Genomic DNA, 15943 nt, shown 5'->3' on the forward strand with positions numbered 1-15943 from the left:
TATTTAGAATAGGGCATTTGCAAAAACGAAAAGGATAGTTTTCTTCCGAATGCACAACAAAAAAAAAGTCAGTTCCTTCGTTTTGGCAATTAGGAATCGAAAGAAACTACTTTTGAAATTTCGACATAAGCTTCATTCTTAATAGAGCCTTAAGTCTTCATTGTGATTTGTCGTTACAGAAATCAGAACCCACCAAAGGCAGCGTGCATTTATTACGTAACGCTAAAATTGTAAAATTTTGACCCCCTCCGTAAGCGTTTTGTATGGAAAATTTAAAATTTTTGTATGAGCCGTAACGCATGAGCCTACTCACCCCCCTAGAGCGATACGTAATTTGTGGATGCCGCCAAATGTCGTGCCTACAATGTCAAGTAAACTACCGTGGATGTACTATATTTGACACGGTTAAGGTGACACATCTCGGAATCCAAACATGGCAGACCAATGGCCGGCTTGTGCCCCTACTCACGATTTCAAAGGCACTAATCTGCTGAAATAATAAACGTACAAAGTCAATCTTCTTATTTTAAGCATTCTGCTAGTGCACAAAGCTAAAATAGAAATTTCACTGTAGTTTGATGCTTCTTTCGCGAGATTTGTCCTTTCAAAGTTTTGCTACATTATTGAATTATGATTCCAAGCTGTTTCACCTTAAGGAAATTCTGAATTCAAACTTTTTACTTGCGGAATAATTGAGCGGCACATTTTTCCTTACGGAAAAGTGACAGTTCTTTTTGATTTGCATGGCAGGCGTTACCGACGATATGAAACCAGCTCTACTTCTCAGCAGCGTACAGCTCAAGTACTTACAGGGGATAGGCAAAATGATTGAAATAGGCAAAATATTGCCCAAATTCAAATGCTTATAACTTTATGAAAAATGGATTATATTGGATGCATCTGGAAATGTTTTGAATTGGCCACATCCACCGGGGCACCTGGAATCTACTATAAAGTGGTCATGGCAGCCGGTGGTGCTGGAAATGCTTCGGAAAGCATAACCTTTGAAAATCATGAAGTTTGATGCCCATATTGATATGGTTCCGGATATGTTCCTAATTGACCACTACCCCCAGGGTACCTGGAACCTTCTATAGAGTGGTCTGTGCATCTAATGGTTCTGAATACGCTGCAGGAAACCTCATTTTTAAGGTTGGTGTCCGCTTGGATATAGCTCCGGATAATATTTACATGATTGGAAATACAAACATGACTGACCATGCTTTCCGGAACCAGTTTTACGGAAATGGTCATATTTCTGAAGATTTCCAACCAATCTTAATGCGTCCGGTGGCATTCAACTTCCTATTAGTTCTAGTTTCTAGGAAAATTGCAAACATCTATCTAACTTTACACCGTACAAAAATACAAGCGACAGAAAAAATGACATTTGGACATGACCTCAGAAAATCCGGAACATCTCCGGTGTCCAGTGGCCAATATGCATGGCCAAGGAAGTTCCTATAACTGGATCAAATTTGCCGTCGACTGCTTCCAGATGCATCCAATTTAATCCATTTTTCATAAAGTTATAAGCATTTGAATTTGGGCAAAATTTTGCCTATCTCAATCATTTTGCCTATCCCCTGTATGATCAGCGTACCAGCCATAAGGATTAGTTTTACAGCATAGCTGTTCCTTTCAGTTCAAAGACCGAAGTATAGGAATAATTTGTTTCGAAATTATCCGCGGGCTCTAGTAGTACCCCCATTAGATAAGAATCAACTTTTACCATACATACCAAACGCTCGCCATGACTCTATGCCTCACATTTGTATATGTATGGACTTATTTAATAATAAGTTCTTCCACTCATCGATTTCCTTCGAAACCTTGTTTTTTTTTTTAAATTGATGATATTCATTTACTACTGCCGCGGCATGCCGTGAAGCTGCTTTGTGTTTATCAAGCATCATTAGGTGAAAAATTAAAATCAAGGCTTGAATTCAAAGAGAATGAGATACTTTATATACTACAACATCATAGGAGATCACATAACAGACGGATTTCACGCCAACTCGACACGCGATTGGCAGCACCCCTTCAGAATTCAATGAAACTTTCTGGATGTCAAAAGTATGTGAAACTAAGATACTTTGCGTACTTTGTTTTTTTTTCAAAATCGATCTAGACTAACATTTGGAAAGGGTCAAAGTTTTTTTTTACTTTTTTTATAAACCCGTATAACTCAAAAACGGTAAGACCTACAAAAAAGTGTTGTATGGGGGACTGTCGGGAAATTTCCTGACGTTTTAGAAAAAAATATTGAAAAAATAAAAACACATTTTCTACACTGAAAAAAAAAATATTCAAAACTTTAAAGTCGTTCATAAAGTTATAAGCATTTGAATTTGGGCAAAATTTTGCCTATCTCAATCATTTTGCCTATCCCCTGTATGATCAGCGTACCAGCCATAAGGATTAGTTTTACAGCATAGCTGTTCCTTTCAGTTCAAAGACCGAAGTATAGGAATAATTTGTTTCGAAATTATCCGCGGGCTCTAGTAATACCCCCATTAGATAAGAATCAACTTTTACCATACATACCAAACGCTCGCCATGACTCTATGCCTCACATTTGTATATGTATGGACTTATTTAATAATAAGTTCTTCCACTCATCGATTTCCTTCGAAACCTTGTTTTTTTTTTAAATTGATGATATTCATTTACTACTGCCGCGGCATGCCGTGAAGCTGCTTTGTGTTTATCAAGCATCATTAGGTGAAAAATTAAAATCAAGGCTTGAATTCAAAGAGAATGAGATACTTTATATACTACAACATCATAGGAGATCACATAACAGACGGATTTCACGCCAACTCGACACGCGATTGGCAGCACCCCTTCAGAATTCAATGAAACTTTCTGGATGTCAAAAGTATGTGAAACTAAGATACTTTGCGTACTTTGTTTTTTTTTCAAAATCGATCTAGACTAACATTTGGAAAGGGTCAAAGTTTTTTTTTACTTTTTTTATAAACCCGTATAACTCAAAAACGGTAAGACCTACAAAAAAGTGTTGTATGGGGGACTGTCGTGAAATTTCCTGACGTTTTAGAAAAAAATATTGAAAAAATAAAAACACATTTTCTACACTGAAAAAAAAAATATTCAAAACTTTAAAGTCGATTTAAAAAAACGCAATTAAATTTACTAAAAGTCGTCCATACGTTGCAAATTGGGCATATTTTAAAGAAAAAAGTTTTTCTAACATCGAATTTTTTAAGTCCCAAGGTTTCTTTTTCACTTTTTTTTATAAACACGTATAACTCGAAAACGGCAAGACCTACAAAAAAGTGTTGTATGGGGGAATGTCGTGAAATTTCCTGAAGTTGGAGATAAAAATATTGAAAAAAAATAAATCTATTTTGTGATTAAAACTCATTTATCACTTGAAAATATGATCAGACTAGACTATTTGAAGCGAAATGAAAACTAAATAAAAAATTAATTTAGGACTTAAAAAATTCGATGTTAGAAAAACTTTTTTCTCTAAAATATGCCCAATTTGCAATGTATGGACGACTTTTAGTAAATTTAATTACGAAATTTTTTGCTTAAGGATGATCAAAATCTGAAATGGCCGTTTTTTTTTAAATCGACTTTAAAGTTTTGAATATTTTTTTTTTCAGTGTAGAAAATGTGTTTTTATTTTTTTAATATTTTTTTCTAAAACGTCAGGAAATTTCACGACAGTACTCCATACAACACTTTTTTGTAGGTCTTACCGTTTTCAAGTTATACGGGTTTATAAAAAAAGTAAAAAAAAACTTTGGCCCTTTCCAAATGTTAGTCTAGATCGATTTTGAAAAAACAAAGTATGTAAAGTATCTTAGTTTCACATAGTCTTCACACCCAGAAAGTTTCATTGAATTCTGAAGGGGTGCTGCCAATCCTTTTGTCGAGTTGGCGTGAAATCCGTCAACATCACCTAGCAACAGGACGGCATTTTGTTTTATTACACAGCGTAACATAAATGACATTTTTGCGTGTCTCAAGAATCAAATTATGTGTCTCTCATAGATTTGGAGTTGCTGTATCTGATGCCGTTTTGAGAAATGTTACATCACGTCACAATTTTTTGCTACAGGTCGCCAAAGTTGTATAAAACACTGTTTTCATTGATATTTACATAAAATTTATAGTATGATTTATCAAACTTTTTTGTGATCTAATCCACCAAGCATGCAATATATGACATTAACTTTCATTTGAGATATAATTTAGGTGAAATTGCTCGATTAAATTTAGATTAAATCGATTTTTCTAACATGCTTGCAGTCTCCATACAAAACTCTTCGTTTCTCTTATATGGCAAAATACAATACTTTTCGAAACCATCAAAAATAACTTCTGAGCAACGGAATTATTATGAAGTTTGTTGATAACTATTGTTATACACATGAAGTTTGAAGTCTGTGACAAATTAAGCGAATAAATTGCCACACAAGTTGGCAAACTTGCAGTTAAATTATGAAATATCAATAGTAAATATCTTAAACACTAGACGTGCTATGATATTAAAAAAGGGAACGGATTCAGCAACCCTTAATTTAGTGAATAGTGGTATTTTAATGCTTGAGGCAAAAACGTATTCCACAATGTTATTTACATAAGTCGGATCAATCCATAGCAGCTGCCAAATCTTCCTTGTTATCACAAAATTAAGTAGCCAAAGGGTACAGATTACTTCGCAGTAAAATCGATACTCTAGCATTGTACAGTATCGGATATATAAAATGCACCAAAGCCGTTTTCCCATACAAAATGGTCAACTTCAGAGAGCTGTATCTCCGCCGATTCTTTTCATTTTTTTTGTGTTGAACTACAAATTTCCGTCATTTTTGAAAACTATTGTAAAAATGGTGTGAAAACTATTGGTTTGAAAGTTACAGATAGGTTGAATTTTGACATAAAAAGACACAAAGTGATGTAGCAGAAAAACTACGCGTCGTAGCGTTTTTTTTACGTCGTTGGGCCCATATATTGCTCCGTATACAAGTGCACCATACTGTTGATAATCTGAAATCAAAATCAATATACCATCAAGTATATCTATCCACTTTAGGACAAACAACTACCTGGGCACTTCAATGGTTCACTTTGTCAAGGGTTTTTTCTTGGACGAAACTTTGCAGTAGGTTCTTCTTCTTCTTGGCATTAAGAGGAAAATAACCATCATCGTTTTACAAATTTTCAAAACCAGTTTTTTTCGCTCAAAGTCGTAGCAATGTTCATGAAAATCTATCATTGCATTGCACTTCCTATCTGTAATGCAATGATAAATTTTCATGAGGATTTTTTTGAATTTGAACAAAAAACTGTTTTCATTTTTGAAGATTGCTGATGATTGCATGATGGATTCTTGAGCCTTAACGTCCTCACTAGGACAGAGCTGGCTACTCAGCTTAGTGTTCTTATGAGCACTTCCACAGTTATTAACTGAGAGTTTTCTTTGCCAAAATTGCCATTTTCGCATTCGTATATCGTGTGGCAGGTACAATGATACTCTATGAAGTCAAGGAAATTTCCATTACGAAAAGATCCTGGACCGACCGGGAATCGAACCCATGGCTTCAACATGGCTTTGTTTTGTAGCCGCCGATTCTAACCACTCGGCTAAGGAAGGAAGGTTTGCAGTAGGTATTCAGAACTTCAATACGACGCATATCGTAGCAGCTCAAAAGCTTTCAAAATCAGAGTTGCTCGCTGTCACTATCAACGCTTCAAATTTGCTGATTTGTACAGGCCGACTACGATACATTTCGGATCAATCTATATCACATCAACATCATGCTGTCTACTCCATCACAAGTGCATTGATGGCGATAGACTATGGATATCACTGATGGGTTAAGTTTAGCCTTGAATTAAGCAGTTAAAATGGCAATTTATCAGTACGATATTTTTGACTGTGTTGCAGAAAGAATGAAACTATTTGTTGGTCACTGAAAAACAGTAATAGCATGGATAATTACCACGTGATCACTCATTGCGCAGTGATTATGATCTAGAGTGCGATATCGCATCACTACTGTTGGTTGTCAAATCAAAGTGATATTGATAGCTCGCAAGTGATAGTGATAGTTTTAGACCATCAACCATCAGCTGATATGATTGATATTAAGCAACTCTGTTCAAAATGCGATTTGCCGAAGTTAGACAAAAGTACCAAGTATATCTCTGACTCCAGTATTTGGAAACAAAAATCTCTTTCGAAACATGTAGAAATACAGATCGAAATTCAACATAAAAATGGACAAAATTTAGCATATTTTCCATAGCTTTAACATAGTTTTGTTCCTATCTGTTCTTTACAACATCGAAATTTTGCACTTCAGATAAGTTTCAACCGTTTTATACTAGGTTTAGCACAATTTGGTTTCAACTCAGGATTTTGAAAATAAGAATCCCTAATCCCGTTTTTTTTTTCAAGTCCGAGAAACAAGACCCTCTACTTATGAGCACTTCCACAGTTATTAACTGAGAGCTGTCTTTGCCAATTGATCATTTTACATGTGTATTATCGTGTAGCAAGGGCCTTCCTTAGCCGAGTGGTTAGAGTCCGCGGCTACAAAGCAAAGCCATGCTGAAGGTATCTGGGTTCGATTCCCGATCGGTCCAGGATCTTTTCGTAATAGAAATTTCCTTGATATCCCTGGGCATACAGTATCATCGTACCTGTCACACCTGTCATATGAATGCGAAAATGGCAACTTAGGCAAAGAAAGCTCTCAGTTAATAGGCCTTTTCATGTGACAGATCCGTCTATGCATTTGTTTACATCGGTGGTGGACCGGTGCTAACACGGGCCTGTCATTTTCATAGAAGAACTGTCAAAGTGCTTCCCGATCAGCTGATTTGAGACGTCATGTGAATAGGCCTATAACTGTGGAAGTTCTCCTTAAACAGTAAGCTGAGTAGTAGGCTCTGTCCCAGCACGGTATACACAACAAGGTAGGCTATTCCCACGTGTAAACAACGATTCCATCAAAACATGTGTCGTCATTCCTATCGTCAAGCACGAGGCCTTGAGGATAGTAAAGGAGATCAGGCCTTGCTTTATTCTTTCGCACTCGTTCGAGTTTGCGATAGGAATGACGTAACTGCCAAATGTCATTTTTCGGAGTATAATACCTTGCTTCTTTTTACCGTGTGTCCCACAAGGACGTAATGCCAAGAAGAAGAAGAAACGTGTAGCAGGTACGAAGATATACTGCTTCGCGACTAAAAATGGATGAACCAACGTGCGAAGTTCGATTTTTGACCAACTTCGCCGCGTCGCGAATCACTTCGCTATAGTGCGCATCTATGCCCTCCGCTGTGTGCATTATGCGCACTATTGAGAATCGAGTTGCGACGCGGCGAAGTTGTTTAAAAATCGAACTTCGCACGTTGGTTCACCCATTTTCAGTCGCGAAGCAGTATATTCAATGCTCTGTAAAGCCTGATTCGCTGCCTATCTTGATGCATGTGAAATTTCTGCAAGGAATCGATCAAGAATGCGCTTTTTTCTGAACGCAGTACGCAGTTGAAAAGAAATGTCAGTTCAAATGGGAGTCCCTGTAGAAAATTTCTGCAAGGAATCAGCAAGAAATTTCTTTAGCGATTCCTTTTCAGTAGCAAATCAGAGAAAATTTCCGTTAACGAAAAGATCATCGAATTATGATTGGTCTTGCTGAATGGCTGCACGTTTACCGCTACGGCTATGTAGGTCCCATACTTTCCATACTTGTTTTATTTATTTGAAACACATCAACAGGCAAATTGTAGCCCCAATGATGTTGCGAAAAAAAAGTACAGCTCGTACAAAATGTTGAAAATATGCATACAAACTCCTGGGAATGTAAAGCTGTATTCGATCGAAAGATCATTCGAACGTTATCAAGGGGGTGAAAATTCGTTACCGGAGGTAAGTGGGTATTGAAAATAGCAACTTTTGGCGTGTTGAAATTTGTTAATGAAGCCAACTTATTAAACAAAGCTATCTATAGAGAAGGGGGCCACATAGCCAGAGCGCCTTCCCTGAGCATAGAGCCGTTTGTGCTTGCCATACAATATGCGAATGCAAAAAAAATGGTTAATTGGCAAAGAAAGCAATCAGTGGAAGTGCTCATAAGAACTGTAGCTGAGACGCGGGCTCTGTTCAGTTGCGTCGTAACGTTAGGAAGAAGAAGATCCCAAGACTCATAAAGCAGCGAAATAATGCGGTACCGACTGAATGGAGAGATTACTGTATGCTCCCTTCTCGTTCCGAGAGGAAAGAATCTCGTTATCAGTAATAAGCCAGCTATTAAGTTGATCCGATTGATGCAGTGTACACCTCAAAATGGTGCGAATAATTTCGATTGTGGCCTTGATTTTTCTCAGCAGTGCTACGAAGGTCAGTTCTCAAGCAGCTTGTGGACAACGCAATACTCCGTTTTGGCCCTGGCACGTAGCCATTCGGCATTTCAATCAGGACCCCGATGTTCCAGCCTGTGGAGGAACGATTCTGAATGATTTATTCATTATCACCGCCGGTCACTGTGTGTATGATTTAAGTGGTAATGAATTTGCACCGTCGGAACTGATTGTGACGATTGATCGACCGAGTGACAAAAGCACGATCCATGTAAAAACAATAGTTTTCCCATACGCCTTCGATGTGAATACATTTGAAAATGACGTAGTACTCATAAAGCTGAAACAGCCTATCAAATTCTCAGATGAAGTGAAACCAATATGCTTTACAGAAGAAATTGATATTGTCGATGCGAATTCGGTAACCATTGCAATCATCACAAAGCAAAGTATAGTTGATAATACCGTTAAATGGAGAATCACGAATTACTCACTATGTCACGGGACTAATCATTATATATTCAACAAAAGTTATAATCATTCTGTTTGCATGGGACACGTTCGAGGTATGTTCAATTAGTTTCTTTAATCTATTGGATTTATAACTATTTAAATAATTCGTCGTAAACAGCCACGGACAAGTTTCAGTTGCATCGGGGAAGTGCACTAATGGTTCAGCAAAACCATACTTGGCATTTGGTTGGAGTTTTGTTGTACACTATTGGACCAAACGAAAATACTGCTACTTATGGTGGTGGACTTGTTTTAGCCCCGTACGCCAAAGCTATTACCAAAATAGTAAATAAGCATTTGACTCCCAGAATAAGTAATAAAAGTATGTATTGTATGTATACTTTGCTACAGGGTTTTTGTTTGGTGTCTAATACTAATGCTTAATAAAACTTTTAGAATGTGAATATTACAACAGAATAGCTAAAGAAAACGCCAAGGGCTATTTTTCTCCATACATATCAATGAAACGGAAAAGTGATGAGTTTGTCATGCCTGGATGTGTAGGGACTCTTATCAGTGAAACTTTCGTGCTGACTGCTGCTATATGCACACAAAGCCTTGGTATGATTGCAATATCTATCTACCTAAACGATTCCAAAATATCATCAACAGTGATATCAATACTTTTTTACAGAAAGGGTTATTCTTTGGAAAGATATCCTAAATACTACGCATTACAATGAATTTCATGTATATTTCCACCCCAATGATGTCTATCGACAAGGCGTTGCGCTGGTAGAGTTGGATAGAACTGCTACGTAGGAAATTTTACGAATTTCAGTCACCTCCTTAAGCATTAATGTATTGTATTATTGTAGGTACATGGAGTATTTTATTCACTGCCTATGGACAAACGACGAGGATCCTTTGACGTTTCGTACACAATCTAAACATGGAGCATTATTTTTGAAATTTGAGGCTAATGTTCAATATCGACCAGAAGAAGCTGTCATCTATCGGATGGAAGATTGTTCTCCTTTTACAGCGTTTTTAATTTGCAAACCCGGCGACTCGTTAACTATCAAAAAAGACAATGAAAAGGTGAGTAGAATCGTTGGATTGATAACCGAGCAAGTCGAAGATTGCAGCCCAAAAACAGCATTGAATGCCGTCAGCTATCTTGACTGGATTGAAGAGACTGTTTGGAAAAATGATGTTACAAAGTAAATTGGAAAAGTTTCAAAAGGTGATGCTGTTTGAACAGATGATTATTGTTAGAAAATGACAAAACAAACTCATATAACGTGAAAAAAATAAATAAATAAAATAAAGGAATAGAGAGCAATGTTGAAACGGATCATTGTCATTGTCAGACATTACATAATTCGCTCTCATTTGATTTCGGACCTTGATCGTGGCGAACCGAGCGAAGAAAAAAACCTGAATCGATCCATGATCGGCAATGTTTCGCAAGTTGTTACAAGCTTGATAAAGAACAGCAGCAAGCGAGAGCCCTAAAGAGAGAGCGATGATGCATCCCACTTTTTCCTCATATTTACTATTAGGTTGGTGTTTAATTTTGCTGGCATGATAAACAATCCCCGGCGTTTGATTGGAATGGAATTCTTCAGTGAAGAAGTAGGTACGAAGGTTTTCCATAGTGAAAATAAGTGTCCGGCGAAGTAAGTCACACAGGGGGGCGGGAAGAAACTTGTATCATAAAGTGGTGTGACTGGTGTCGATCGCTAAGCATTTCTTTGAAATCGTGTTCGTCCATGCGATTACGGTGAAAAAGTGCAAAGTGGATAATTGAACTGAAGTAATTTATAGGAATACAGTTGTTTTATTGCATTTTTGGTGTACAAGTGTACGAACCATAACAGCTTTCACAAAAGTACTCTTGGAAAATGAATCTATGTTGCAGGTAAGTTGGAATATTCGCCGTATTGGAACAGTTTAAGTTTGATACGACGAATAATAGCGCTTACGACGAAGTAGAACGAAACCCTACTCACGAGGTACGAGGTAGCTGACATATTATTGATGAATAACGGCGCCAGCCCTACAGACAGTTGGGATTGGGAAGGAATGTTAGAGTGTAAGTCTAAGACCGAAGTCAATCAAGATGAACAAAGAATCAACTAATCTGGGAGTGGCCATAAACTTCTCCTATGTGCATGATTCAGTGCCTCTATTTATACGGGGTCAATAACGGCGCCGACTATATCCTTGCAGCCAGGTGGGATTGGAGGAAGGAATGTTAGTGTGTAACCTTTGCTATTTGGAGACCGTGATTACCTCTGCATCTCCACAATGGTTTCTGGGGGAATGTCTGTTAATAGGGAGAATTGTTGAATCACAAGACTATTTTTGATAAGCGATTAGACCATGAAAAACAATTACACAGCGTAACAAAAATGTCATTTTTGCGTGTCTCAAGGATTAAATTATGTGTCTCTAGTAGACTTGGGGTTGCTGAATGTGATGCCGCTCTCAGAAACGCCCCTGCACGTCACATTTTTTAGCTACAGGTCGCCAAAGTTGTATTAAACACTGGTTTAATTAATGTTTACATGAAATTTAAAGTTTGACTTATTAAATTTTTTTGTTATCTTATCGACCAAGCATGCAAAATATAACTTCAACTTTTACTTCAGATAAAATTAGGTTGAAATTAAACAATGAAATTTAGATTAGATCGATTTTTTCAACATGATCGCAGTCTCCATACAAAACTCTTTGTTTCTCGTATATGGCAAAATACAATACTTTTCTAAAACACCAAAAAACAATCTTCCCAAACGAACACCGAACACGTTGGTTCAGGCAGTTTCGGTACTCTCCTTGTACCGTGCGAGCTCCATATTATAGACAGTTCCATATTCTGAACAGTTTACGATAAAATTAATGATTTCAATCTTCTAATCCAAATTTTTGCACAAAAACTTTAATAACTTACATCAGCTACATATTTTCTTATCATATATCCGAGACACAGATTTATTTTGGCAATATTTCACGCAAATTTACGAAAAATAAAGTTCCCACTTTGCCAAACGTGGAAAAAACATGGCCGCTAAGCCTGTGCACCAAGACGCCGTTCAAAACATTTGATTCATTTTGGGTTGACAATATAATCAAATTCCAATCGTAGCTGCAGGAAACTGATCGGTGAGAATATATATTTATATTATTTACAAATATTTGGAGCTACTGCGTTCAATCTCTAATTAATCAAGTGTTCAAAGATCGGCACCAATTGTTGTTGATTGATCCTTATTATGAACAGATATGCCGCTGCAAAAAATAATCGCCGTACACGACCCTTGGGAGCTGGAGAGGACTATTACTATTGTCGGGAAGTTTTTTTCGACTAGAAGTAGGGCAGCTATATATGGAATTGCTGTTAGTATTCTATACTCCTAGGTGAAAAATCTACTATACATAACCTCCCAGGAAAACCAACCATATTGTCGGAAGAAGATGTGGATCGCATATCGGATTATATAGTCCGGTCAGCTAAATCTGGCTTCTATATCGACATAAACCGCTTAAGAATATCGGTAGGTCAGTTCTTTCCGGAAAATCAGTTGACTTTCGAAATAACATTCCGTAAAAAAATAAATTCAGTTGTTTTTGCACCGACATCCGGATTACGAGACGTATCCCAATCTAAACAGTAAAAAAAAGCGATCAGGTCCACTAAAAGCCCTGGAGATTTGGTAATAGATTGCCTCTTTGAACTGCTGTTATAAACCATTAATTAATATCATTGCTTTTGTTTGTTACATATGGATTTATTGCTGTCTATAATTAGGAACACTTTTGTCTATTATTAGGAACACTTCCTTGTTGACTGTTCAGAATAAGGAACATGGACACGGTTTTCAAAAATAAGTCGTCTGACTGATCCCTTATGACTATACAACCAATATTGAGCCATAAGTTAATATATATATTTAGCACATGCGAAGGTAGTAAATACCGACGATTAAAAAGAAAGCCTCTCCTTTTAATTAAGCTATTATCTTCAGATTTTCTTGAGCGTTCAGAATATGGTGCCGACACCTCTGTTTTCGTGTGCAAACCGAAACGCTCGAAACTGAACCTAAGCCCAAACATGTGTAAAGTGAACATCGGTGCAAACGCAGGTTCGAAAACCGGTCCATTTGTACCTCGATTGCAACCGCGGTTCAAATGTTGGTGCAAATCTTCGGTTGCATTCGAGGTTCAGAACGATGGCACAAATGGACAGACAGAAAATTGTTGATATCCACGCTTATCAATTTCTACTTATCTCTTGTTGTTTGATATAGAAAAATCCTTGGTTTCTTCATAAAATTACCGCTAAATGTTATTCAAAGTATTGATCTCAATTGATCTGCTTAAATGAAACATTTATTCAAGCCTCAAGCACAGACAAACAGACGTCACACTCTCATCATTGTCCATCGACCACCTTTTGAACTGTCGATTCAAAAATATGGTAGGTGGTCAATCCACCACCCGCAGCACTGGCATCGTTTTTGTTCATGTTTGACGTTTACACGCTACCACCATCTGTTGGCCAAACACACCGATTTTAGCATTGGGCGTACATGTCCTCATGACTATGATTTTGATCGAGATTTGTCCTAAGTGTTACGTCTGTTTGTCTGTGCCTCAAGGGTCTTGCGATTTCACCTAAGAAGTTCCATATATGATCGTAGAAATTTATCCGCGTGGATTTCAACTGTTCTCTGTCTGCCTGCTTTGTGCCATTATTTGAACCCAAGTATGAACCAAAGTTTGAACCGAAGTACACATGGACCGGGTTCGGTTTGATACACTGGTACAGAGACGAAGCGCGTTTGCGGTTCAGCATAAGTTGCAAGGTTCAAACCAAAGTTGCACATCGGTACGGTTCGTGGGAAGACTGCCAAAAAACAACTTTTGAGCATCGATGGTATTATTAACATTGTTGATAATAATTGTTATACTCATAAAGTTTGAATTCTATGGCAAATTAAGCGAATATATTGCCTTACATGCTGACAAACTTGCATGCATCATTAGGTAGCTATAAGTATACAAGGTTCGCAATTATCATAGAACAACAGAACGTGCTGATAATTCAAGAAACACTATACTCAAAGCGTTAAATGCTATTATCATGGCCAAATCATGGAACTTCTCTAAAAAATAAGGTTACCAAATATTACGATATTAATATGTTTACTTCGGACAGCCGATTTAAAGGAAGACGTTGATTGAAAAGTTCCAATATAAGAGAACACACGGAAATCTGGTGGAATGTCTATGTAAAGCTAGTTCAAAATATAAAAAATGGGGTATAGGTATTTCCACATAAAAAAGTTTCTAAATACTTTATTGAAGGATTCCGTTTGATTTCTCTTGAAAAGTTATCCGACGTCATATCATATTTTCTTAAAAACAAATAACGAGCGGTGAAAATTCTACAGAGCAGAAATGCAATTGCTGTCCCATAATGTAAGAGCTAACATTGGAAATGTTGCAGTTATAATGTTGTCGAATCATTTCTACAAACTTAACTGAACAGAAGAAAATTCAAGTAACAAGAATAAAATTTTCTTTGTTTACATGTTACTTATGTTATTGTTCATTAGGACGCCTTAACAAATGTTAAAGGTAATAAAAAGCGTTAATGTAACTGTTAGTTTTTCAATTTATTGTTCAAAACGATGAATTTTTCACTTGCCCCACTTGTGGGTAGTACCGTAAAGTGCCCTAATTCAGCGCAGTGCCTAATTCCGCGCATTTCATACAAAATTATTTATATATGGAAATACACATTAATATTTCAACAACTTTTAATGCTATTCGAGGCTACTTTGATTTAGAATAAGTTTGAATCACAAATTAAAGCAAATAAGGCATTTTTTCGCGGCATAAAAATATAATCAGCGAAGGCCCGTCGGAGTAGACGTTATTTTTCTAATTTTCTTAGCGTCCGCGCTAAGACTGTAGGACAACAACAAACGCGACTTCTTTATTAAAAATGTTTTATTTTTTATGCAATATTCCATGGAACTACTTGCTACAGATATATTTCATGGTGCTTTCATGAAATCTTATCAAATATTTCCAAAATTATTGAGTTTAAAGTCGAGTACAAAAAGTTAGAGAAAAGTTAAAAAGACATTAGCCTTGACAGTACGAGATCAAAAATTCAAAAAAATAAATGAAACATTGCTAGCAAAAGTGTAAAACATTTTTTAAGAAATATGTAAAAATTGAATCATTAATTTTTGAAAGATTTTGTTCAAAATTACGGAGGATGCCTCATGGCAATATCATTAAACATAACTACTTTCTATAACTTATTTTTGAGGTTGGTTTGTTGATTACAGCTTGAAGATGTTCATTCGAAATGATTTTCCCGGTGATCTTCTCAAATTCCCGGTTTTTCCTGGTGGATTCAAATTCTCGTCTTTTTCCCGCTTTTTATAGTACTAGAACACCATAGAAGATCACTAAACATTACCTAATCATGGAACGGCTTTTTGCTCTATTGTTTTAAGTAGGTGCTATTGATCTCCCTTTGCTCCTATCCGCAACCCGGTGCACGCGTCCTGTTGGGTTTCGAAAACCTCGTAGAAGATTAAAAACCGTCAATGGCATTCCCAATTACTACCCCACATTGCACATTCAAGGATCTGATTGTGCTCCTAACCCACCCTCAGTTTGTAATCTTCTCGCCAGCTTGAAATTATATTTTCCCGAAGTAAAAGTAATTTTGATGAGTGATAGCCTAGCCCAGTCCAACTATATAGTACAGTAGTTTAACCAGAATCTTTAGGTCAGAAGATAAAATCTAAATTGCCATTGCTTTGAAATTCACCCAACATCTAATCAGAACTACTAACAACAGCGATCAACTATCAAAATTCATCGCTCCCTGGAAAATATAATCTCAAGCCCAGGGACAATACGCAAGTTTCTCAGCATTTTTACACTTAAAATCGCTTGGCAGCGATGTATTCTGGCGTCTTGAGGGGAAAAAATGCTGACAAACTCGTATCTTGTCACCTTTATTCACAGAAGAGAGGATGGATTAAGAGAAATCGATCATGCGACTTGCGCCCTTATTCCAGCACACGCTTGAATTGGTCTTGATTCCATC

The 15943-nt window shown here is 36.9% G+C and overlaps 1 protein-coding gene across 1 annotated transcript; it reads left to right on the forward strand.

Moving 5' to 3' along the window:
* The first annotated feature begins 8190 nt into the window (after positions 1 to 8190).
* On the forward strand, positions 8191 to 10156 carry LOC5570687. The gene is made up of 5 exons (XM_021847018.1): positions 8191 to 8912; positions 8978 to 9181; positions 9256 to 9420; positions 9494 to 9617; positions 9678 to 10156. The coding sequence occupies exons 1-5, from the start codon at positions 8333 to 8335 to the stop codon at positions 10024 to 10026; spliced, it is 1422 nt and encodes a 473-aa protein (XP_021702710.1). The 5' UTR covers positions 8191 to 8332; the 3' UTR covers positions 10027 to 10156.
* The last annotated feature ends 5787 nt before the right edge of the window (positions 10157 to 15943 follow it).

Source organism: Aedes aegypti, chromosome 2, assembly GCF_002204515.2.
Source record: "Aedes aegypti strain LVP_AGWG chromosome 2, AaegL5.0 Primary Assembly, whole genome shotgun sequence".
Classification (NCBI taxonomy): Eukaryota; Metazoa; Arthropoda; class Insecta; order Diptera; family Culicidae; genus Aedes; species Aedes aegypti.